The sequence below is a fragment of the Pavona decussata genome, unplaced genomic scaffold (genome assembly GCF_977016875.1).
Source record: "Pavona decussata unplaced genomic scaffold, jaPavDecu1.1 SCAFFOLD_26, whole genome shotgun sequence".
Taxonomy (NCBI): Eukaryota; Metazoa; Cnidaria; class Anthozoa; order Scleractinia; family Agariciidae; genus Pavona; species Pavona decussata.
In genome coordinates, this window is record NW_028145449.1 from 465229 (window position 1) to 490000 (window position 24772).

Genomic DNA, 24772 nt, shown 5'->3' on the forward strand with positions numbered 1-24772 from the left:
ACTCGTTGTAACATCTCAGCGCTGAGTTACCTTTGGGTGTTGACAACATAAAAATGGCTACAAGTTAACACTATTTCGCCTTTTTCTAAACAGTCAAGTGATTACTTTTGGCTCTTGCAATCTTACAGCACGTAAACGAGAACAGACAAATACACAAGCGTTTCTTTCATAACAGATACGCTTTAATTTTTACACAGCATTTTCATCCTAATTCAGATGACTAACTCTCCTTTTGAATACAGCTATACAATCATTTATTTGTTCACTAAACAGATCCACCTTGCGATTCGAATACAGAAGCCGAACAGTACCTAGTGACCAGGACAATTGCGACAAATTACTGTGCCAAACCCAAGGCCCTTTAAAGCTAAGTTCACACCAGATCGACTAGCTTTTGCTAGAACGAACACCAAGTCCAGTGACAGGCTTTTTGTTTTTTTATACTTAAACGGCAATTTCGCAAAAGCGCCGCTGGGTCACTTCGGTCTAGAAAATAGAAAACTCTGTACAATGATTTTCGTGCAAATTTAAGTAAGCCGAATCTGGACGAAACCAATCGGGCAGCCCGTGAAATACTATGTGCTAGAGGATAAATTAATATGGTAGCGCATAAAGAAAATTGATCCGCCATAGTGCATGTAAACAGAGCCCACGTTGTTTCCGCATAGAAGTTTATCTCGCTTTCACGCACACAGGTGTGAGTGACTGCTAAGGTGAATCCGATAGTTTAGAAGGGATCGGCATCATCTGGTGCATCCAAGTCTTTGTATTGGACAATCTGTCTTGGGTCGCGATGGAAACCTCTGTTATGAAAACAACCAAACAAATGTTCTTTCACTTAGTCTGTACAAGCTGAAGCAAATGTTACTAAGCACCTTAACAAAACTTCTCTCAGACTGCAAGCCGTCTTCCCTCAGTGATATGAAAGCAAAATCACGCAATCGCGCTCCCTTATTTTCTCGACTGGGTGTATTAGATATTTTTCAGGTAAACTCATTTAACGTCGCTAAATTTTCGTTTTGCTATCATAACAAGTTATTGCCTTGGACGCTTCTCGATCTGTTTGTAACTAGTTGTCAAGCACATAGTTATGACCTTAGAACAGCAACTGAGGTAGTTATCGACCACATGCCTGTCGTACTAATCTTAAACAGTATACAATACTTTATCTGGATTCAAAAACATATCACAGGTTCATCTAACTTTCCTACCTTCAACAAGTGAATGTATAAGCTTTTATTGAAATAATTCTGATTTGTCCATGACGCACATACATAGCACTATTTTGTATTTATTGTGTTTTCCAGATGAGTCCGATATGGTTTCTTGAGGTCTCCTCGTCATATCATATCTTTTGTATCAGATCATTGTGTTTTATTGCAAATAAACTAGAAGAAAAAAATCACCAGTGGCATGCAGAAGTGTCCGCGCGTCGCGTTTACCCGCGGAAGCGGTTTTGGCGCGCGCGCTTCGCGTCATTCTCACTCACATATCGCTGAGCGGATATAGAGACTGCTTGCAGTCCAAACGTCTTTGACGCGGCGGATTGACCGACATTTTTTTTTTTTGTCCGAACGTTTAAGCGGCGGATACAAAGCAAAATATTCCGTGCCATAAGTGCAACCACTTCGAGGTGTAATTTCTTTGTTCTGCGCAATTCTGCCAAGCAGTACCGCGATTTACTTGTTTTTGTGCCCTTCACAGAAGGAAGGGCAAGGTGATAAAAACTTCACTCAACTAACCTGTCGCTTGGCTTATTTCGTCCTCCTCCGCCGTACCCAAATCTAAAATAAAACCACGTTTAATTAACACTTTGTTTTAGCTTCATCATCGAGCTAGAACCTGCCACCAGTCCGCTCTTTATCAGAATTCACGCTTTCTAGTCCTAGTTCTCGCCGTTTCTTTTAAGAACATAACTCAGCTGTCTGATTATACAGCGACAAGTTTATACGCAGACTTTTGTGCGAACGTATCCGATATAATCAAAGGTGGTCGAGTAAAAGAGTCCTTTTGAACAGTATAGCGACATCTGCTCGCACTATCCGTGAACGTAAAAAAGGATCTACTGTAGTCCGAGGTAAGGGAAGAAGTTGTTGTTACCTGCGTGGTTTTGGCGGGAAAGTGTGTCCTCTGCCGTACATCTCGTGTCCATACCCTCCATAGCTCGGCGGCGTATAGGGACCGCGGGGGCCTGGGGACAAAATAAATTAAGAAATTTCAGTTTGGTTTTACGCTTCGCGGTGAGAAAAATGTTAAACTGAAACAAACATTTCTGGTGCTAGTTTTTTTTCTCGCACTGCTGTTATCGACACAATCCCGAGAAAAAATGTTTGTAGACTACCTCCAATTTTCCAAATAACAAAGCGACACCAAACGAGTGGTACATTAGCCAAGGATGCATGCTTTTGCTCAACAGAAACGTTTATTGCGTTATTTTAATTCAGTTATTGCTATTTGTCATAATATATTATGTAGTTATAACAACAAAAACAACCAGTAAAACGACAACAGCAATAAAAAACAACAACAAAAAAAACAAAAAACAAAGACGAGCAAACAAAAGACACAAGTACACCACATCCCTAAACGGTTTTAACGCTGACCTGAAAATCTTCATGGCTTCTCAGTAATTGTAACAAAGTAACAGACCCTTCTCCAAAATGGCGACAACAGATTTGAATGAGTTAAAATTGAAGTGAATGAAAAACTGATACCAGCACTCGAAAGAGCACCTTTACTTTAGTAACCTTGCAAAGTTTCAGCATATTAGGTGTCATATCAGCTTAGGAAATGTAAGATGAAATTTGACAAATTTACAGACGTTTGTATGACTGGGGGTATACGTCATATTCCAGTCGTTCAAACGTCTGTAAATTTTTCATTTTTCACCTGATATGCTGAATCTTTGCAGGTTTACTAAAGTAAAAATGCTCTTTTTAGTGTTGGTATACGTTTTTAATTTTAAATTATTTGAATTTTCGGCCGCCATTTCGTGTAGTTCCTCATTGCATATCGTATTTTAAATGTAAGTTTTCTTACATTGTTATAATTGTTTGTTGAAAAACCCATCAGTGACCAGCTAAAAAAAGCATGAATATAAACCAGCCCATTCCCCTCAGGACAAACTCGGTCACTTACCATACATCATCATTTGGGGCCTCGGTCCCCATCCCATCATGCCTTGTGCGGGTTGATGTCCATACATTTGTCCCATCTGGTTCCCAGGCGGTCGCTGTGTCGCAGGCCCCTCGGGCACTTGAGGACGTTTGGGATCTGATAAGTAGTTATTGAAAAATTCCGCCTGAAGGAGAAACCGACGAACAAGGCTTATTGAGCTGCTGTTTTCACAACAAGTCAGAGTTTAAACTTCACTTCACGTTTAAGGACGGTGCCTACTTTTGTTACTGCGCATACGTTCTGCGCATCTCGAGATACTCGGGTTTCCTATGGGTGGTGCCTACTAATACAGGGATATTTTTTCCCGGTTTAAAACTATGCGGAGAAATTGGGGGTTACCATGCATTTTTCAGGGACAAAAAAGCTTCAATTTTGAACAAAACGCCATACATTACTTTGTATTTTACTGTTTTTAGAATAATTGTTGCTTAATTATCTCTGTAAAATGTGTGGTTACCCCCAAATTTCTTTTTGGATTTCAATAGCCCTTGCTAAGATCTGCTTTCTCCGCATAGTCACAAACCAAAAACAAAAATACTTCTTTATTAGGAGGCACCGTCCTTAAGCTGTAGTTTTAATGTGCGTCCAAGTTTACTGTAGAGTGCCGTATCGCGGCATTACCGGAATTCAAAATGAACTGCAACATAAAATTTGCAAAAGCGGGCCAAACGACTTTTGGCTTTCCAAGCATTATCATTCGCCACTGTTTTGAAAGAATAATTAATAAACTGGTACTAAGGGAAATCAGTGTCCGTACAGTCTCGTAACACAGTCAGCATCACAATAAATGTTTTGACTGTGTGTTGCAAAGCAAGATTTGATTTTGCACAGGATAAACTATAAACCGAGACAATGCTACTAACATCACCACGCTCGGTGCCAACTGTGCGTCACGCTTAACAACTAAGGAGACGGATGGCAAGAAGGTCGGAGACCGTACTTAGTCGGAGCTAACGAATTCTAAGCGTACATGCACATGATTTCAGTGGCGTAATCACATTTACTGACGGTAAGCAAATAGGAAACTAATGTCGTACCCAGATCTCACTGCAGGTTTGGATATGAGATCTGGGTACGAGATTAAGGTGATTCACGCGAAATAAAAGTTGTCGTGAAAATTTTCTCACACTTTCTGGGATTGTTCACTACTATGTACTATTTCGAGAAATGGAATAAAGAAGATAGGTCACCATGTCCGCGAAGGAGCCACGGTCCACTCAATTTACCCCATAATCGCTTGCAATATGAGTTTATTTGATCATTTATTGCCATGTCTGGTGGTAACAGAAGTTACATCGATAAAGCACAACTTAGAAAAACGTTATGCATAGAAGGATATATATGAAGGATAATCGGCAACTAAACGTGAATTTTTTGGCAGGGAAGCAAAATATGAAGCAGTATCGACCCAAAACGTTTCGAACGACGTAAGAATTATGCGCAGCAAGAATGCGCAATGCAATACAATGGAATCACCGTAAGAACAGCTTTGCTCACCTCCATTGTGACAGCCTCAACTTTATCCATGTGTTTATTAAAAATGTGTTTACGAACAAAATCAGGTCCGCGGAATTTCTTGCCACTCAGCGGACAAAGCCATTTATCTTTTGCCAGCTCCTGCGTGTTGGCTTCAACAAACTTCTCTGTTTCATTAAATACTGTCAAGGTAATAACTGCATCCAACAATAGAGTAACTACTAAACCTTACGCATCCAATGCAAATGTTCTTTAGGCTGGTAGAACAACGACGTAAGCGGCGAAAAAAAGTCGAAAACAAGAAACATTCGCACGAAGGAATCTGTAAAATGAAAAAGGTCATACTGTCTTTCTTACGATAGCTTTCAGTGCCTACTTATAATATTTCATTCTTCGTCCATTTTCTCTCCGAAGATATCTTTTCCGTTCAGTAGGCCGCTCGTGCGAGACAAGGCAAGAAACAGGTCGAGTTTGCTTACGCTATGACTGAGCAAGCTCAACAAGATTTATTTTGATGCACGCTTAATTGTACTGAATTTGATGACGTGGATTTGATAGCTATGTTATGATGTTTATGAGCGAAACGACCAGATTAACATGAAAGGATATGCTTCAGGGTCCTTCTTCCCGAGCTTGACAACTTCCTCATCCTTGAGCGATTCCTTTTCCTGTAAAAACGGTTCAACTTTCTGGTTCATGTTCTTCTGCCAATCTTGTACTGTTGTGAAACGAGAACAGAATTAGAATGCAGTTCACCTGTTCACAGTAACTGATAAACAGAAAGGGTAACAACATTTTTCTAAAAAACTGCATCATTGGATTACGCAGTCCCAGAAATTTGACTGGTTTAGCGGCCATGCTGTATGAGCCATTGCACCATGCCCCACAAATATGGAAAGTCCACGCGTCAGCATGAAAAGAGACCATCAGTAAATTTGCCAGATTTAGCAATATTACGTGATTTCTAAAGAATTATTATTCAACTCGTGCCTGTTGGATACGAGATGATTATAATCAACTCGGTAGGCTATTTACGGACCCTATTTTCACTGGTTGGTTGGATGTTTGCGAAGGTGGCTGTTTAGTCCAATCTGGGCATGGAACTGTCTGCTGCAGATTGTGCACTTACAAGTTTTATGGGTTCGAATCCCGTTCAAGCCTGAATTTTTTTCAGGCTTTCTTTTCGGAACTGCTAAAGTTGCGTAGTAACTGCGACGATCTTTCTTCTATTTGATCTTTCATCCGCAGTTCAAAATGTATGTTTCATATATTTACATTCATTTACTCATCCTTCACGGGTATATTACGAACCCACAATATGACCAGCTCCCAGTTGACTTGATAGGTCAGTTGGTAGAGCACTGCACCGGCACCGCAGAGGTCATGGGTTCGAATCCCGTTCAAGCCTGAATTCTTTCAGGCTTTCTTATCGCAACTGATTAAGTTGCGTAGTAACTGCGAGGATCTTTCTTCTATTTGCTGTAAGTTTTATGGCAGTTTACAATTCTTCTGTGGAGTGATATCGGACGTCAGCATGTAAAGGTACAACTGGCAGCCCCTGCAAGTCCATATGTTACCCACTCACCTAACCCACACATGAATGTAAAAGACAGATGATTGTAATGGATAACGGGGTCATTTTGTAAAGAAACTATGACGCTGCGTCAGTAGGGAGTAGAAACGAATGTTTGACTTTATCACTAGAGATGGTAAGGAAATTTGGCTTCCGTAAAAGAGATTTGAGTCCTGACGTTTTGAGTGTTACATCTCCCCAGAATACAATTTACAGATATCACACTACTTTTCTTTGTAGCTGTTTTCCCTCATACCTTCTGCCAGCGTGCATTTCTCAGGTGTCGTTCCTCGCACGTGTATAATCCCGCACCTGTTGGGCATCTCATCTTCGTAAGGATAATCCGAAGCGTTATAATAATCAAGCGAATGAACCACACGCAGGTACAGAATTAAACGATCCAATACCCTCAGCAGGCTGCTGTCACGTGAAAAATCCACCTCAGGTTTCTCTGCACCCTCCCCCTGTGTGGGCGAGGCTGTCCCCATCAGCTCCATCTCCTCGCCTTCTTCCTCCTCGGTCGCGTCTTGTGAAAGCGAGGCAAGGATGGGGTTTTCACTGGGGAGGTCTGGGATCTCCGCCTCCTCGGTTGGTTTGGCTTCGCATTCTTCACCCTCTTCTGTTCTCTAAAGAAGTAAAACAAATCGAAGAGTTATTCAACTTTAATTTGCTCTACAGTTGAAGTTTTTCCCGCCAAAGCGCACGCATTCACTGGCTATTTCATAGTCACATGACATCTAACGATGGAACCGTTTGCCGCCAAAATCCCAGGAGCGTGTAACATTGCGAAAATGACGTCAGAGGGTAATCCGCCAATGCTGATCACTTGTGCACGTGAACAGAGCGTGAATGAGTGTGGCGAGATGCTGTTATAAGATTCCGCTCGTTTTTCAAAGTTTTGTTTGTCTTTTGTTCTATTTAATGTTGTCCGTACAGTTTCGTAACACAGTCAGCATAACAATAAATGTTTTGACCGTGTGTTGCAAAGCAAGATTTAATATTGCACAGGCTTTAATTTAAACCGAGGCAACGGTACAAAAATCACCACGCTCGGTGCCAACTGTGCATAGATGAAAGACTTACGTCAATTGATGGTGTATTATGAAATAAATGTGATGGTATATTTCTAGCCTGGTGAATGAATGAGAATGATGTATTAGTCTAGGAAGTGACACAGGCATACTCGGAAAAAAGAAATCCGAGTGCTCCTATCAGGAGTCGAACCTAAGACCTTCTGATTACTACAGTAGTTCGGATGCTCTACCACTGAGTTACAGGAGACTCGTGGGAGCTAAGGCCATTAAACTAGGTTCATGGGAAAAACATCCTGCATACTGCTAGGATTTGAATGTCGAACGTGTGGTATATGAAATAAATATGATGGTATATTCAAGCTTGGGGAATGAACGAGAATGATGTATTATTCTAGAAAGTGACACAGGCATACTCGGAAAAAAGAAACAGTTCGAACAATCATCGCAATTAAGACAGAGGCAGACCATTCACAGCCTTCCACTTCCCCATCTGTTGGCTAAATGTGTTGAACTACCGTCTGGAATTATACGCTGAGGAAAATTACGGGGACTACAAAATTACTGACGGGGGGAAGGGGAGAGGGGGAGGTAGACCGCTTGCACGGAAAAATAAGGTACTGCGATTGTCTAAGACGAGGATAGCTACCTCCAAATACAATCGACTCCCGATAACTCGAACCCTCGCTAACTCGAACCTCGCGCTAACTCGAACCAATTTTCCTTTCCTTTCAGGTCATTTTCTGTAGAATTTTACCCTCGATAACTTGAACCTTTTTGCAATTTCCCTTGAAGGTTCGAGTTATCGGGAGTCGACTGTAAATAGCGTGCTTTAATATTAGAGAGAATCACATGGGCATGTTTATCCTTAATTTGCCGCTCGCTGTTTCCAGTTTCTCTGACAGTCAAGTTGAGTAGTTTTGCATTAGCATGAAAAAGTCAGAACTGTTTTGCACTACTCTCTTCAATGTACTCATTTTTTCAAGACAATATAAACGCGAATCTGACGTTTGCCGTTTGCCGTAAAAGCGATTCTAAATCCCCCTTTGATACTGTAGCGAGGTTATTGCTTCAGAGTCAGTAGCTGAAACATGCAAGAGGCAGATGATCGGACAAGTCACGTTTGAAATCATTGTCGTGTTTGTTATTTCTGTGAACACACTACTTTAATAAAGCCTGGTTTACACGTACGACGCAAGCATAAGCACAAGGATGTTAACACGTGCGAAAAACATAAGCATAAGGTGACATACGGAAGCGTAGAAGAATACAAATTTGCCGCCGCCATTTTGCAAATGGCAACGCATGAGGGACTAGAATGTACGCTGACAACTTGTCACTGTTTTTCAGTTTCCTTTCCTTGCGCTTGTGCTTATGCTTGCGTCGTACGTGTAAACCGGGAAGACGTAACGGCGCAAGCACAAGCACAATGCCAAGAGAATGGAAATCAGTCCATTCTCTGGTGCTTGTGCTCATGCTTGCGTCGTACGTGTAAACTGTGACGACGCAAGCATAAGCACAAGGCGATTATGCTTGCGTCGCACCGGTTTACACGAAGGTTTCTTGTGCTTATGCTTGCGTCGTGAGTTTAAACCAGGCTTTATTGTTCCATGGAGGACCGTTCCGCGATAAAGGATGAAAACTAACCCTGCAAATTGCGGCTAATGAGATTACGTATGTCTAAGCTGAAGTATCCATAATATGGAGCGATTTGACGTGGAGCGAAATGACCTTTCAAGAGAACAGGGATCTGTTGTACTCTAAGGAGATTTGAAACTGATAGAACACTGTGCACAATACTTGATTCAGTTTGAGTGACTGTGTGGCTCTGTCAATTCCAGCATACCTCAGCCGCTTCTTTCTCTGCCTTCTCTCTCGCCTCAGTCTCCTCTCTGCTCTCCTTCTCGTACAAGGCTGCTCTCTTGTCAAGTACCCGGATGAGCTTGGCAGCGAGCTTTATGTCGTCTCGGATGACTTGTTTAGCTGTAGTGGCACCAGTGACCGGCCGAACTCGCCGAGACAGGTCTCTGTTAACAACTGGACTCAACTCCACGTCCTTCACCTACGGTTTTAAAATAAATAGATAATTCAAAGTCAAAATGATTTGAGCGGCTTTCAGTTGAGCGTGGAAAGTAATTTCGCGTTTGTTTTGGTTTTGCGTTACTACGCTCTGTGATTGGTTAACAAAACTCGCGCCACTATCTCAACCAATGGGAATCCAAACCAAAACCAATCGTGTTTTGGCTGCACGCGTTTTCCCGCGCTTGGCGCCAGTTACATGTATTTGCTTCGAATTCTGATTGGCTCATTGTGTTGTTTACATCTGTTGTGATTGGCTAGAGTAATTACTTTGATTTTGGTTTTACGACACTCAATTGGAAACCGCTCTATACGAAGCTTAGCATACAGAAAGGCAGACAGATTGGTTTTGTTGAAGTTACTTTGCAGAAAAAAAAAAACACTGAATTGTGTAACTTTTACAAGCCTTTTTGCTGAATAATTACAATAGGCCAATAAACTAACAAAAGTACAACACAAACGTAAATCATCTAACAACAGTTTTATAATATACGGCGTGGTAATTTAGAGTTTAAAACCAACCAAAAAATGAGATTGTAAATACGAGAGCAGATAGCGCTCGCCCTAGTCTCCATGACCGAATGCTACAGAAAACATTGTCACAAGTCTACATTTGGTACAAAAAAGACGTCGTGAAACAAACATAAGTGAGTTTACACAACAGGACGGCAGCATGCAGCTATTTCCTAACGCATTTTGAAGCATTCGGTTGTTTAACCTGCCTTCCTCTTGTTGTGTTTGTCGTAAATAACCACAGGCAGACGATTTAAACAGAAGGTTGCGTGGAAACAAAGGAGAGATGTTTGCATGTTCTTCGTATGTGTCTTACATAAAGCTGGTCATAGGTTAATGTAACAAATTCTTTCTTTGAAATTCCAGTGAGGCGATTTCATTCTAAGGTATTTCCATATAAACGTGATCAAAAAGCTGTATACTTGTAATGACGCACCCCTTTATAAAATTAAGTTTCATCATGCGTGGTCCTTGATTACCGACATACGACAAACTCACCCTTATGTTATTCAGGTCCCAACAAATCTCTTTTATGTTCACGCTTCGATCGAACGTGATCCATCCTCGCCTGAAAAACCTACAGAATCAAAGCAATTTTCAGGTAAATGCGCCAAAATTTAGCTAAAAGTCTAAGGATACCTTACATTTGTCAGAACTACCGGCGCAGACCCGTCATTTCGCGGACGGAATTCCCCAATTTGAAGGATCGGTTATGAGCCAGTTTTTCGAATTTGTTCAAAATGGCGCTTACATTTTTCTGACTACGCAATTTCGAAGAATTTGTAGATCCCCGACCTTAAAAATGCCACACTCCATGTAGACTGTTCACAGTCCCCTATTTTTCCGTGGGATTTTCGAGACTCGTACGCCTCGAACGAACTCCCGCCATTTTGGTCTAACGGCGAAGGCAACCTGGGGTGAGTGTCTAAACTACAGAGGGGAGCAGAAGTGGGGAGGCGAAGGGAACAATTTTTCTCGCTCCTCCTCCCCAACTCAACGTACCCTGACTAGGGCTCCCCTTGGTAGTTTAGACACTCTCCCCAGGTTGCGCTCGCCTTTTACAAACTGATGGCGGGAGTTTCACCGAAGCGTACGAGTCTCGAAAATCCCACGGAAAAATAGGGCACTGTGAACAGTCTCCACTCCCTTTACGAATTGATCCTTCTGTCGACCAGTTCTCGCCAATGAAAAGCGCCCTCGGAGTGCTATTCATTTGCCAGGCGGCCAGTCTGTAAACTGAATGCGTCATTTTGAAAGGATGGTGCTTAAAAATCTTGAAAAATAAACTTATCCTTTAAATTAGTGCATTCCGTTTACGAACTGAGCGGGACAGGCCGGCTGGTTATGACAAATGGAAAGCGCGATAAAATAAATTTGTATTTTGTGAACTTTTGTGCAACGCTTATCTTTTACTTACCTTCTCTCCGGACTGGGATCGGAGAGTGCTACTCGAAGATAACCAGCAAATCTTTTACAAACCTGCCAGAAAAACGATCACAAGGTTCAGACATGCAACTGTCGTTAGAAACGTTAACCGTGTAATGAAATCAATAGCTATCGTACGGTACAAAAAGTTTTTGAGTTTTCGTTTTTGTGGTATTTAGGAGTCGTTTTCTAAAATTTGTTGTAAAAAGACCTCGAAATCTTTTCGGTAGAAAATTACAGTCCTTCACTCTTGAAATTAACAAGTGAATGTGAAGTATGGAAATTCTGTTTTCATAGTTTTGGATTTCGTGAAATCAACTAGTTAACCATTGTATCTTTCACTAATCTCTTAAAAATTTAAATGGTAACTTAACTGAAATTGAAAAACGTAATACTATTACTTCCTTTCCGCAGAAACATCAGTCTTACTCACAAAAACAATTCTGATCCCACAGAATCCCTTCACCAAACTCAAATCGTAAATCACATTAGGGCCATGTATACAGGAGAAAATAAAAAGCGTTTTATCTAAGACGCGACTTATTTAAGACGCGTCTTATTTTCTCCCGTATAAATGACCCTATTGATTTTTATGGCGAGTTTCAAGATACCTACTACAGTTTTGGCACGCCAGCAAATCCTCCAAACTGACCTTAAAAGCGATCTAAACTTTGACAGAAAAGGCAAAAACGTTCACTACTCACAGCAGCAATATCAGCTTTTGATATGTTTGGAGGTACACTCCTCATAAACAGAGAGAAAGTCTTGTGAAGTGCACGCGGTCCTGATGATAACAAGATCTGTTTTCCTTCCTCAGTTTCCATCTGTTCGCCTTCCTCTCCGTCTTCAGCTGAATCTTTTTCTTTCTCCTCTACAGTATTTTCCTTGTCCTTTTTTGTGGCATCCTTCACAGGACTCATCTCTTCAACGACTTCCTTCTTTTCAGCAATTTTGTTGGAGTCTTCTGTTTCTGTTTCAGCTGCCTTGTTTGAATCCACTTCGGGTGGTTTCTAAATTAAAAAATGAAACAAATTGGTCTACTGTCGCCTATTTTTAGTGTTCATTTGAATAAATTCAAGTTAGTTCTTCTTCGGAGAAATCACCTACAACCAAAGCCCTCGTAAGCGACCACCTCGGGAATTGGAAAAAGTGGTCGTAACTAGAGCTGGTCGCTTTATACGAGAATGCAATCATGAAGTGTTTACTTTCATTAAAGAGTTGCCGTAATACGTATCAGAATCTTTGAGTGGTCGCTTACGCAAGCTTATATAAAAACATGGGAAAAGACCAGTTGGTATGTAATTCTTAAAAGTGGTCGCAGTCGCTTATGGGAACGGTCGCTGACGAGAGCTTTTGATTACAGAGTTCAAGGGACAATTCAAACGGGGTTTCACGAAGGTGGTCGTAACTAGAGCTGGTTGCTTACGAGAGTGGTCACAGTGAGAGTTTCGATTATATTTATTAGTTTCATACTGGTGACATACCATGCAGCACTGAGTCACAATCACATGTTGTCTTCATTTTCATAATTTTGGCTTGTGTATTCAGGTTCCCATAAATCACTATTACTTTTTGGTAGACAAAAGTGACTTTTACTTACCTGTTCAACAGGTTCTTGATGTGTAGATGGTTCTGCATTCGATGGCTCAGCCTCCATGGATGACACCACAGGCATCACCTCCTTCTCTTGAGCATCACTGCTGGATTCAGGAATCATGTCACCTTCTGGCTGTTTGGTTGCTGTGCTGATGCCATTGTTACTGCTGCCAACTTCATCAGTCTCTTTCTCCTGTACAGAAGAGCTGCTTTCTGCCTGTGTACTGCTGCTTGTCTCGGCCTGACAAGTTTGTTTGCTTTCCTTTGTGTGTGGATCTTGAGTCGAATCTGCAGCTGTGTCATCTACGAAGCCAAAATGATAACACTTACTTTGTACAATGAATGGAAGACTTTCTTCTTTGGGGGTAGGGGTGGCGACAAGGACAGGGTTTCATTAAAGGCTGAGCAAATTGACCGTTTGTCAACATGACTTTGCCTGGCTGATTTAACATCTCAACTAGCTTTTTCCATTAAACAATAGATTCAAGTTGACTATCCTGCACAGGCGTACTAATCTCTTCCTCTGCAACAACAATGCAATGAATCTGAAGCGCGATTTACACGATACACCTTTGTCGCATGTGACAAGCTTACGGCAGGCCCACGACACAAATCGTTTCATGTAAATCACACCTACAACTCGCTGATGACTGTCGTGTACGTCATAGAAAAATGTTGACAATCGTAGGTATAGGCAAAAAATTATGTTGAATGACGAGGGTTGTGTGCGATTTTTTGCATGACGCGAGCAGCGCACGCTCTAGAAAATGCATGCGACAGTCGTAAGCAAAAGCTGTACGGTCTAAATCGGCCTAAGACATCCAATTTCTATGTTGCTCTTAAATTTTGGCCCTCTCCACCCCCTTGCCAACTCTAATATCTTGATTTGTGATAATTCAAGGGTCGTCAAAATGTGGTGGTTTACAGTGCTTTTGGTTCAAAATAAATTTCAAATTAGTTTGAATTGTATTTCTAATTTGATACAATACATACTTTATTGGCACTTCCTCAAGGCTTTTCAGTCAAAAATAATATTACAAAATTACCATAATCTGGAACAAGTTATTATGAAAATAAGTCATACTTGTTAAATAAATTCAAACCAAGAAAAAGGTTAAAACCCAGTTCATAAAATCAACCATAACCTGATAATTGACAGTTTAGAGAAAATAACATAATAGAATGATGTGCGCTTACAGCAAACACGAGATTTGCATTTGTTTTCTCAGAAAAAAAAAAAAAAAAGATGAGAATGTGTAAAATGAATCTGGCCATTGATGCTAACACAAAATGAAACTGAAAACAGCGAGCGGCAAATGTAGGATAAACATGGTAACATGATCCTTTCAAGACTGTTATTTACCATAAATGTAATTCTAAATCCCCGTTATAATAATATTGTTATTTCTCAGGATTTTCCTTGTGTACCTGAGGTCTCTGGCTTGACAGTGGCTATCCCAGCGGCAGTTGACACACTCTCAGACACCACACCATTGCTGGTTGTGCTGGTCTCTGGCTGGCTGGACCCTACAGCTGGCTCACCAGAATCTAAAAACATGAAAACAAACAAAATATCACGATACCTGCTTCAGCGAAGACAGCAGAAATGATTTAGAGAAGGGGAGCAGTCTCTTGAGAGATACAACTAATTCAATTAATTTGTGGGGTTTTCAAGCCTCAAGCTTATCCATATCACCTTCTGGTCTTGTCGCATACACGTCATGTAGATTCTTCAACAAAACAGTTGATTAAAATTGCTTTACAAATCTCACAAAATTGTATGCAATTTTCATGGTTCTGGATTTTTTTGAAGCTGTCCCAGAAACTCAATTTTTTTTTCACAAGGCTGAAAAAGTCTCAAATTACCAGTAGACAACATTTTTTCATGTGACATGCTCAAACCCATACAGGCATATACAACTTATGGTGATAACTACGATCAAAACTGACTTGGAAGGAACTGAAATGTTTGTGCTTAAATACCTGGTTTAATTTCCTGTGCAGGTGATGTACTGGAGTGTTTTTCAGAACTGGACGAACTTGTTGGAAGTTGTTCACTTGTTTCCACCTGGCTGGGTTCGGGGGCATCCACTCCTGTAATGAAATATATTAGATGATTTAATTTTCAAGGTTCTTACCTGAAGAAATGTCCACAACAGTACTGTGATTCGTAAATTTAACTATAAAAAAATTTGCTAAAAAATAACGTTGACAGATGCCACAATAACATATTGTGCAGTTCCAGAAAATATCCATACTCCCCCATGGAAGGTTTTTTGTTTTGCAGCCCCCACCCCCCAAGGAAATTCCTGTTTAACTTCATACATTGCTTCTAAAATTTTGACTTTTAAAACCCCCCTCCCCAAGGAATTTCCAATGACCTTCCATTGGGTGGGTAGGGATTATTTCTGGAAATGCACATTGCAAATATTGGCAGCTCTCTTTCAAGCTCGATCAGACATAACATAATTTCATGACACGTAACATGATCGCATTGGAGAAAACAACAAGAGACTCTTTGCGTACTACAAATAGCAAGCCAGGGCTTAAATCAGCACAATACATGTGACAGTTTAGAATACAGAATACGGAAAAACAAACTGAGAATTGATGTCATGGTAAAACCAAACCAGATAGCAATGTTACACAACAGTACAGTTTATTACAGTATCACTTTCATGGAATAATATTACATAAGCTAGGCCTCTCCACCACACATAAGCATTAAATTCAGTATTACTTTCCAAGGCACTGGATTCAGAGCATTCAATATTTCCATAACCTAACCTACTGCTTTCTGCCACAACTCACCTGGTGGTAGTAAGTTGTCATCAATACTTGGTGCCTCAGCCTCCACCCCTGGGGGCAACAGTTCTTCATCTTTTCCAGTCTCCATTGGTGACATTTCTTCCCCAGGGGGAGCAGGCTCGGGTTCAGAGTCAGATTCGGACTCACTTTCACTCTCATCATCATCCATTGCATCGTAGTAGTAAGGTTCACGGTGACGACGCTTGCGCTTCTTTTTTGGCTCATCCTCCTGAATAGAGTTGAAAACATTACAAGTTCTAAGATCACTTCACTTTCACTTCATTTACGCATCAATGGTGTTTAGCACATTGTGCTAGAGTTCTAAAGTGATGACGTGACAAAAACTAAATTTATGAAATTATGGGATTTGTTAGTATATTCGGAAAGAGCACAATGAAAAATGCCTACTTGCCAAAACTCAGCATCTTATTGCAATTTGAGGGCGAGATATTAGCTCTGAGACAAAATTAGAAGGATTTGTACAAAGTCATCAGGGCATAACAGAGCTAATATCTTGCCGCCAAATTGCAATAAGATGCTGATTCTTGGCAAGTAGGCATTTTTCATCGTGCTCTTTCCAAATATACTAACAAATTCCATAATTTCAAAACTTCAAATGTTTGTGACGTCACACTTTAGAACTCTATTGGGGACAGTATCCAGATAAAAATGGAATTTGGAAATGCTGGTTTTTGAGGAGAGGGGTAAACTGGAGTACCCAGAGAAAAACCACTCAGAGTAAGGACGAGAACCAACAACAAACTCAGCCCACATACATGTATGACACCAAATCCAGGAAACCTGGTAGGAGACAAGTACTCTCACCACTGTGCACACCATCCCTGCTAAAAGCAGAACCAGGTGTTGATGTGTTGGGTTTACAGTAAATGTACTGCATCTTTTGCTTCAGAACTGATTTCAACTCGAGGAAATAATATTTGTTATACAAAAACAAAAATGGGGAAAATATCACAAAATTCAAACTTTACTATTTTCCTCAAGCTTACAGATCTCTACAAAACAACACCTTTTTGTAAAATTTATAGTGGAGAATATATTCATGAACTTCTTTTTCTTTCGTTATTCTAATTGCGTACTGTAGCACACTGACCATCACCTACACAATATGGGAAACTGTATCAGTTATTTTTTTCTCATTTTGTTCAGCCAGTTAAAAATGAAGCCATCATGCCGCGGCTGTTCAAAGCTAGATAACTTTATCCATTGGATAAGTCACTATACAGCCGCCAAAATGTATTAGATTAGTTAGAGTATGTTTTATCCACTGGATAGCAATTTATCCACTGGATAATGTCATCCGCTCTTTGAACAACCAGGCCCTGAAGATTGATTTTTCAAAAGGATGCCATGAAGCTGCAAGGGAACTTTGTCGTCACCTTTTTAGCAGCTTGCTGTTGCGTAGCCTGCTCCTGTTGTGGTTGGGATGTCTGTGGTACCTCTTGCTGACTCTGTGGCATCTGCTTGGAGTACTGTTGTGCTTGTTGCGGATCGTAGTTCCCATAATACTTCAAAGGAAGAGAAATTACAGTGTATTACCTATATGACTAGAAATGATAACTTTACAGGAAGATCTGCCTTGTATTAAAATTACACCACATGCAGGTTTACATGAAGCCCTATTTGAGACTCTGGATCCGCTACGAAACTGTATTCTACATGAAATGGCTAAGAGATGATTTACATGACTGTATCGATTAATTGGCCCGATTAGAAGGTTCAGTTATTGGTGTAGCACAGGGTGAAAACTAGCATGATTCCAAAAATCTGTATCAATGCCATGGATTTCACAAATCAGGTCGGCTTTTGTTCACTCACTACAGGAGGTACATGTCATCTATTTAATGTCAATAACACGGAGAGTGTTTGTACAATCTCCCAAGCCAAAGGCTCATGATAAAGTGCTTGACAGCAATCCAGATCAATGTCAAACTTCAAACTTGATTTGTTTTTTTTTTAATTACATGTACAATTTCTTGACGTCCCAGGTAGCATAGCTAATCTAGGCGGCAAACAAAGAAAGAAAGAATTGATGTTGTTTTGTTCTACAACTGCAGCCTACCTGCTGCTGATAATAGAGTTGTTGCTGATGGTAATACTGTTGTGCTTGCTGTTGGAGCTGTTGTTGTTCCGGTGTAGGATTAGCCACAGACATGACCCTCACCTCGCCATTCTCCTTCTTTTTTGTTGCTGCTTTTGCCGAGGCAGGTGGAGGAGCTGAAGGTAGAGGGACTGAAGAAGGTGACACAGGGCCTGTCTCAGGAATTACATCTGGTTAAAACAAAAAAAGGTAAAATAAGATCATTATAAAGAACCAATAAATCACAGATTAGGGTTAGGGTTACTGCCCAAGAAAACAATTAACAAAATCAATAGTAATAATTTTGTCAACCAGTGGTTCAACTTGAGTAAACATGTGCACAACATTGAAGGTATTCAACATTAAACATTCACGTTTGTTGGTAACAGTTACACAGCAACTGATCGGTACCAAGGCAGACGGCCGAGGGAACAATTTCTACTCTGAACGACGAGGATCGAAATCCTCCAATCAACAACAGCCTAAGAGAGGATCGAAACGCACCAATCAACACAAACCAAGGTGCTACTTATACTGTCACGCAATCAGTCGACACCATCGCCTGATGAAGACCAGCAGTATAGCGGTCGAAACGTCGCGATCAACATCTTTGTGACTCAATCGTGAGACAAATGATTAACTCATCTATCATTTTAAACCACGATGACAAACACCTTTCATAATAGGAAGATAATTATTTGGAACTGAAGGTAGTAAAACACGTTCAAACATTTTGTGCAAAAAACTTTGCAAGTTTAACTTTTGGATCTGAGTAAAAACAAAATTATTAAACAATTTTCATTAAAATAAAACAGCAACTTACAAAAGGGTTCTCTTTTTGCACAAATTCTTCAACAGTCATGTTAACCATTTTTCATAGACTAATGAAAATTAGTAAGGCCTCATGTACATGACACACCATATTCCTTAACTAAGTAGAGATGCACCCTTGATTCATCACTCTTTCTTGAATTTAAGCACCCTATTGTTGTCATGACAACCCAAATAACCATCTAACCCTCACCAATGGAAAGAAGAACCCTGGCGCACGAGGCAAAGGGGGCTGTATTGATGCCTCATTCACTTCCAAGGGCAACAAAATTTAATTGTCCAAAATTCAACCCAATTCATAATAATCGATAAAAATACATGTACATTGACATGTTACACTGAACCTTTTTTCTTGTCCTTGTCAGCTTGTTGTTCTGTGGATGTATCTACAGTTCCTTCCTTCTTCCCGTCAGCTGAGGAATCTGCCATGTCATCACCTCGCGGGGACATCAAAGGATTGGATGACGAACGCCTTCGTTCAGGAGGGGGAGAGGGTGGGCAGTCCAACACAACCAGATCACTGTCAGTACCACCTTCCAACTTTATAACAACTGCAAAAAAAACATGGCACAGTTATCATCACAAAATGCACTAGTTTGTTAACTCAATAGTAAATAGAAAAATAATCAAAAGTCAAATTCCTATTCATGTTCATTTGAAAGGCAATTAATTTTCGTATTCCACTGCCTACTGTACACCGTAGTTTATTGAACTTGACAATGGCGTCATGACAGCGTTGAACGTTGTTTGGTTTTTATTATTGTTCATTTTCACTTTAAAATGTTATTGTCACTGTTGTTGCTGTTGTTGTTGTTGTTGTTGTTGTTGTTATTGTTATTATTATTATTATCAACTTAAAAAAATAAAAATGGAAATTTTTAATTTGTACAAGAAGAATGCAATGTTTACCTCACGATCATTTTTGCATGAAGTGCACTGAAGATATTTTTTTCCTTCTGTTTTGCTTGTCTACTTCATGTGTGGCTATTGTAGTCTGCATCACAGTTAAGGCTTTAGATGTACTACTCAGAACATCTTAATTGAAATAAGTGTGATGGTATATTTCCAGCCTGGTGAATTCATGAAAATGATGTATTTTTCTAGAAAGTGACCCAGGCAAACTCAGAAAAAAAGAAATCTGAGTGCTTCTATCACGAGTCGAACCTAAGCCCCTCCGATAACTAGTTCGGATGCTCTACCACTGAGCTACAGGAGACTCGTGGGAGCTAAGGCCATTAAACTACATGTAGGTTCATGCTAGGATTTGAATGTTGAATGTGTGGTATATGAAATAATTATACATTCAAATCCTAGCAGGATGTTTGTCCCATGAACCTTCATGTCGTTTAATGACCTTAGCTCCCACGAGTCTCCTGTAGCTCAGTGGTAGAGCATCCAAACTAGTAATCAGAAGGTCTTAGGTTCGACCCCTGATAGGAGCACTCGGATTTCTTTTTTCCGAGTATGCCTGTGCACTTTCTAGAATAATACATCATTCTCAATATTTTAATTATACACTGTACACTGTACCTGCATCCAGCAGCTTCATAATTGCATCAGTGTTGTCAATATCCAAGGACAAACCATCAGCCCTTCCTGACTTCAACAAGTTCAGAAACACAGAGAGTCGACGTTTCATCGCTTTTTTGAGCTCTTTTTGACGAATCGCTGCTTCTCTGGGATGGTATTTTGTACGGAACCTTTGATTGAACAAAACAAGAAAAAAACAATACAGTAAGCTTGGAAAATGATAACAAAGATAGGAAAAAATACAAACGGTGTTAGCACCCTTATAGACTTACTCATTCACCTGTGGTGATTCCTTGATTCCATTTGCATTTTTGTCTTTTTTTGTCGCAATAAACCGTTTGCTATTTCTATAGCATGTATGCGAAACACGGAATGAGGCCAGATTATACAAAAATGAACCTCACATTGAACAGCAGGGTTAAAAACGTAGTTCTTGATCACGGCTAACAATCTAATGCCTACTGCTTTGTGCAGTATGATTGCTGATTTCGTGTATGAAGTCAGGCGTTACGCCTCATGCAATAAAAATCGAGGTTGGGTTAAAATGCGATGTGTTAAGGTCCCAATATGGCTTTGAATCTCATGCATGTCACTGACAGAACAACAACACAGTTGGCTGCGAAAGGAAAGGGCCAGTTTACTAGTTAGAAAAATAAACACAAAAATAATAAACAATACATTTAAAAAATTAAATAAATACAATATCACAAATATAGCAATCTCATGAATAAATTTACATTCAAATAAATTATTTTATCAGTGGTGTGAAATCATTCTGGAACAGAGTTGTACACAACTAAAGCTTTAAAACCAGGTTGTTTTTAAAAACATCTAGTACACTCTACTCACTTACATGCATTTATTCCCAAAATGGACATTAGGCAACCAGAGTATTTGTTTTTCAATGGCACACATAATTATTTGACCTAAAAAACTTAATAGAAGTAACACTTGAAGGAGACAAACTTCATACACCCCTATATGTGTGGTTTGGGTTCACAATTTATTTACTTGAAAATTTTCCCAAACATCCAGTTGCATTTAAATCATCCTCCATATATCTGTATTTAAATGTACAGCATTATTTTCCATTTCTTAATTAGTTATTGCAAAAGTTCGTTTCATTTTCTTTTTAGTTTGCTTGGTTGGTTCAATCATGTGTTTGTTTGTCAGAAACCCCAAACACTGTCTGGTTTTCTAAAACTTGTTTTAGCAGTGTACAGACCGTTACTTGTATATACAAACAACAGTACACCCATGCCTGTGTACAATACCTCCTTGAGAATCCAGTTTACTTACCGAGACCTCTAAGGAGTACAGGCAAGATTTGTATTATGCTTCCAAACTAAGCGCACACACCACTGATGGATCAGAGAACACACTAGTGTATGCTTAAGTGATAGTTAAGTGAATCCATAAATTTCCCACTGGGTGTAAGCCCAAGTAAGGTAACGGGAAACCACAATTTGAGGTGCCCAAAGAAAAAACATTCGACCTCGGAGGGAATCAAATCCAATGATCTCCGGATTTGATCTGCACCATTGCACTACAGATATAGCTGCAAGGCCTCACAGCTTAGTCATTAGAGTGGTTATTAAAAAAAATTGTGTCATTAGTGCTAGCGACGCAACAGTCATTATATGTACATACCACTCCTCTTCCTTGTGTTGCTGGAAGAAATCACTCATCTGAGTTTTTCTGAACTCCAGCTTGTACTCTTGGTATTTTTTGAATGCTTCCTCGTCACCAATGTTGTCGTCTTGAGCATTTAAGAACTGCTTAAACGTCATCATGGCTGGTGCGTGATTACCTTGAGGTGTCTGCTGCTGTTGTTCTATATCAGGTCTGAAACATGGATAAAGGGGAAGTAATACAGGAATTTGGTGTTATATCAAAAACTCAAAAACGTTTTTTATCAACAGAAACCTAAACATATTGCTCAAATTTGTTGTAAATTATCACCCCAGTGTACTAAGACTATCGATGAGCGTCTATGGCCACAGATGGACTGCGTTAGAATGGACTGCAACTTGAAAAAAGTTACATGTAGACTTACTGTTTTCAAGTACTTCCCCTTTAAGTAAAATGCTCTGAGCATTTAAACTACTGGGGAAGAAGGGACATAGAGCAGATGGATGACAATTACTGGTAATAAGGTATCAGTCAAAGTGCAAATAAGAAAAACACAAGATTTTTTGAAATGCTTATTGTGTTGGGAAAGAAACCCAGTCAGATAAAAGATAAATAAACCACAAGCTGCTATTAATATGTAATTAATTTTGCATTTTTTTTTTCATTTGTGATTTAATCGTCTGATATTGGTTGCAGATCAATAATACAGAAATAACAAAATATCTTACAAAAAACGTACTGTAACATAACAATATTTCCTTTAATTCAGAAATACTGTAATTCTAACTTTTCAGTACAGCCATCCACAGATCACACACAGTGTAAGTTACATGTATTCTGGTGTGTCGCTTCCATTTCCCGTTACTTTATGAATCATCATTAACATGTTTGATGAATAAAATAATTTTCCATATCACACCTCTGCTGCTGTTGACGAGTATCCTGCTGAGATGCTTGCATCTGTTGCATATCTGGGTGCGGCCATGTGTTATGATGTGCTGGCACACCCCCATATGGGACACTGTAGTCACCAGTGTTATGATACGGTTCATCCCTGGAGACAACAAATAAAACTGTCATTACAACAAACATCTTCAATTCATGACTGTGTGTTCCTAGCTTTAGGAGACAATAACAGGGCTGTGAACTGAGAGACTTTAGATGTTGATATTGCACTTAAGAGATTAACCTGTGTTCCTGATTATAATCTGTTTTAGCTGGGTCAAGGTGAGAGTGTAATTCTTGTGATCTCAGAATGCAATTAGGACTTGTTTTGTAACTGTAAAATGGCCATAACTTCCCCACACGAAACATGATTTGTTTTGGTTACATGCAATCATTTTCCATAAATATCCTTCAAAGGATATAAATGCGGCACACTACTATCAAGGCTTTAGCCTTAGAAAAAATTTCAAGGAGCCCACAAGGCCAAAAAGCCAAAAAGTTAGGAGCCCAACATATGTACAAAGTACTAGGTACTGCGGCAAAAAATTCAGGCGGCCAGAGCATTTTTCTTGGGCACCTAGGCTACCAAGCTCCTGTTAGGCAGCTGCCTTGACACTACACATTCTGTAGAAGTGAGAATTCACTTTTTCATCTATCATGCAGATGCTACTGTATGATCACATTTTCAGCTACAAAGAGCACTGCGACCTTAACTTAAAAAGCCAGTATTTTTTTTTTCTGTGCGTGAAACTTGGTCAAGGAGCTGAGGGTGGCGTGATTTTTGTTAAGGGAGGGCCAACATCTGTACCAAATTCTTGATGTCATGGATACCAAGGTTTCCTTGATTAATTAATACTCGCAACAAATCAGCTGTTTTGTCAAAGTAGTGCTTTTAATGCTGCCCACATTGCATTCCATGCAATATTTCAGGATTTCAAAATTTAATGTTTTTTTTTTGTTAAGCTGAATTTTTGCAATCCCAAGTCTTGGCCAAAATCAATATTTTTTGTTGCTTATTTAAATGCAGTTGATGCTTCACTCAACCAGAGCATTGCAGCTAGGCAAGTAGCATTGAATGATGACATCACAATAGACCTCAGCATTGCATTCATCTGGGCAATGTAGTGAAAAATATAGAATTGAAAGTCACAAAATCTAAACTCAAATCTATATTTTTGAAACTCTCTCCATTCCAAACTAAACATGTGAGCTAAAAGAAACAATAGTATTGATCTTGAGGTCAAAACCATTTGCTCATTTTTCCATAACCAGTTTTTCTTCCCATATAATTCCTCTAATTTCCACTACAGAAAATGTATGGGGAAAAACACTATAGAAAATAAAATTCAAAGAAACAGCTACGGTTTAAAGTTTACAGCTTTGGTTTAGCATGTTAGTTTTAAAATGGAGATATTTTTGGGGGTTTCCAATTTTCTGCAAAGCTTTTTATTTTCCACCAGGTTGCACAGATTACCCATGGTGCTCACAACACCATGACTGATCTGTACAATCATGTCGGAGTATTGATGTTAAAAAATAAAATGCCGAATATAAGTAAATATCGTACTCGTATTGCATCGCGGATTTGACAAACAGATGTCGGCCCAACCCTGTCTTCTGGATTGTTTTTGACTGTTTTTGATCAAGTCGGACCATAAGCCACAAAGGGCATTTTTTTAACGACAAGAATCCTTTAATTACCAATCTCTTCGAACTCTTTTCATGGGAGGGCTCATTTCATGGTGTCTCCCAGCGCTATCTCTCCTCCCTCGATCAAATTCTCGATAATCTCCGCGTCGACGATTCTCCCAAGATGGCTCCCGTCGTCGTTCGGACCAATCATCCCTTCGTGAACTTCTGTCTTCCCGATCGCGTCTACGATCGGTATAATCGCTTCTTTCGCGACGGAATTTATCTCTTGCTCGTCTTCTGTCGTATTCGTCGTCGCTGTCTCCCATAGTAGGGGTTTATTTCAAGAATCACTGCTAATGAATCTCAAATCTGCAAGAAAAAGAACAAAGATGGCGGAACACGTGCCGTGGGCGCTCCCAGAATACA

At 39.9% G+C, this 24772-nt stretch overlaps 1 protein-coding gene across 4 annotated transcripts; it reads right to left on the minus strand.

Annotated features, from left to right (window-relative positions):
* Window positions 1-160: 160 nt before the first annotated feature.
* Window positions 161-24758, minus strand: LOC146485366 (serrate RNA effector molecule homolog). Of its 4 annotated transcripts, XM_085103402.1 has the most exons (22): window positions 24416-24757; window positions 22689-22823; window positions 21788-21982; window positions 20138-20307; window positions 18952-19158; window positions 17759-17967; window positions 17076-17204; window positions 15682-15907; window positions 14854-14964; window positions 14299-14418; window positions 12875-13173; window positions 11979-12284; window positions 11267-11328; window positions 10348-10426; window positions 9104-9319; window positions 6483-6852; window positions 5263-5371; window positions 4675-4828; window positions 3139-3301; window positions 2101-2191; window positions 1743-1784; window positions 161-803 (listed from the first exon to the last, which is right to left on the minus strand). In XM_085103402.1, the coding sequence occupies exons 1-22, from the start codon at window positions 24670-24672 to the stop codon at window positions 728-730; spliced, it is 3726 nt and encodes a 1241-aa protein (XP_084959528.1). In that variant the 5' UTR covers window positions 24673-24757; the 3' UTR covers window positions 161-727. The 4 variants fall into 4 exon arrangements, with proteins under 4 accessions (XP_084959528.1, XP_084959529.1, XP_084959530.1 ...); XM_085103403.1 differs by lacking the exon at window positions 1743-1784 and having other exon boundaries at window positions 24416-24758; XM_085103404.1 differs by lacking the exons at window positions 21788-21982; window positions 22689-22823; window positions 24416-24757 and adding an exon at window positions 20418-21716.
* Between the last annotated feature and the right edge of the window lie 14 nt (window positions 24759-24772).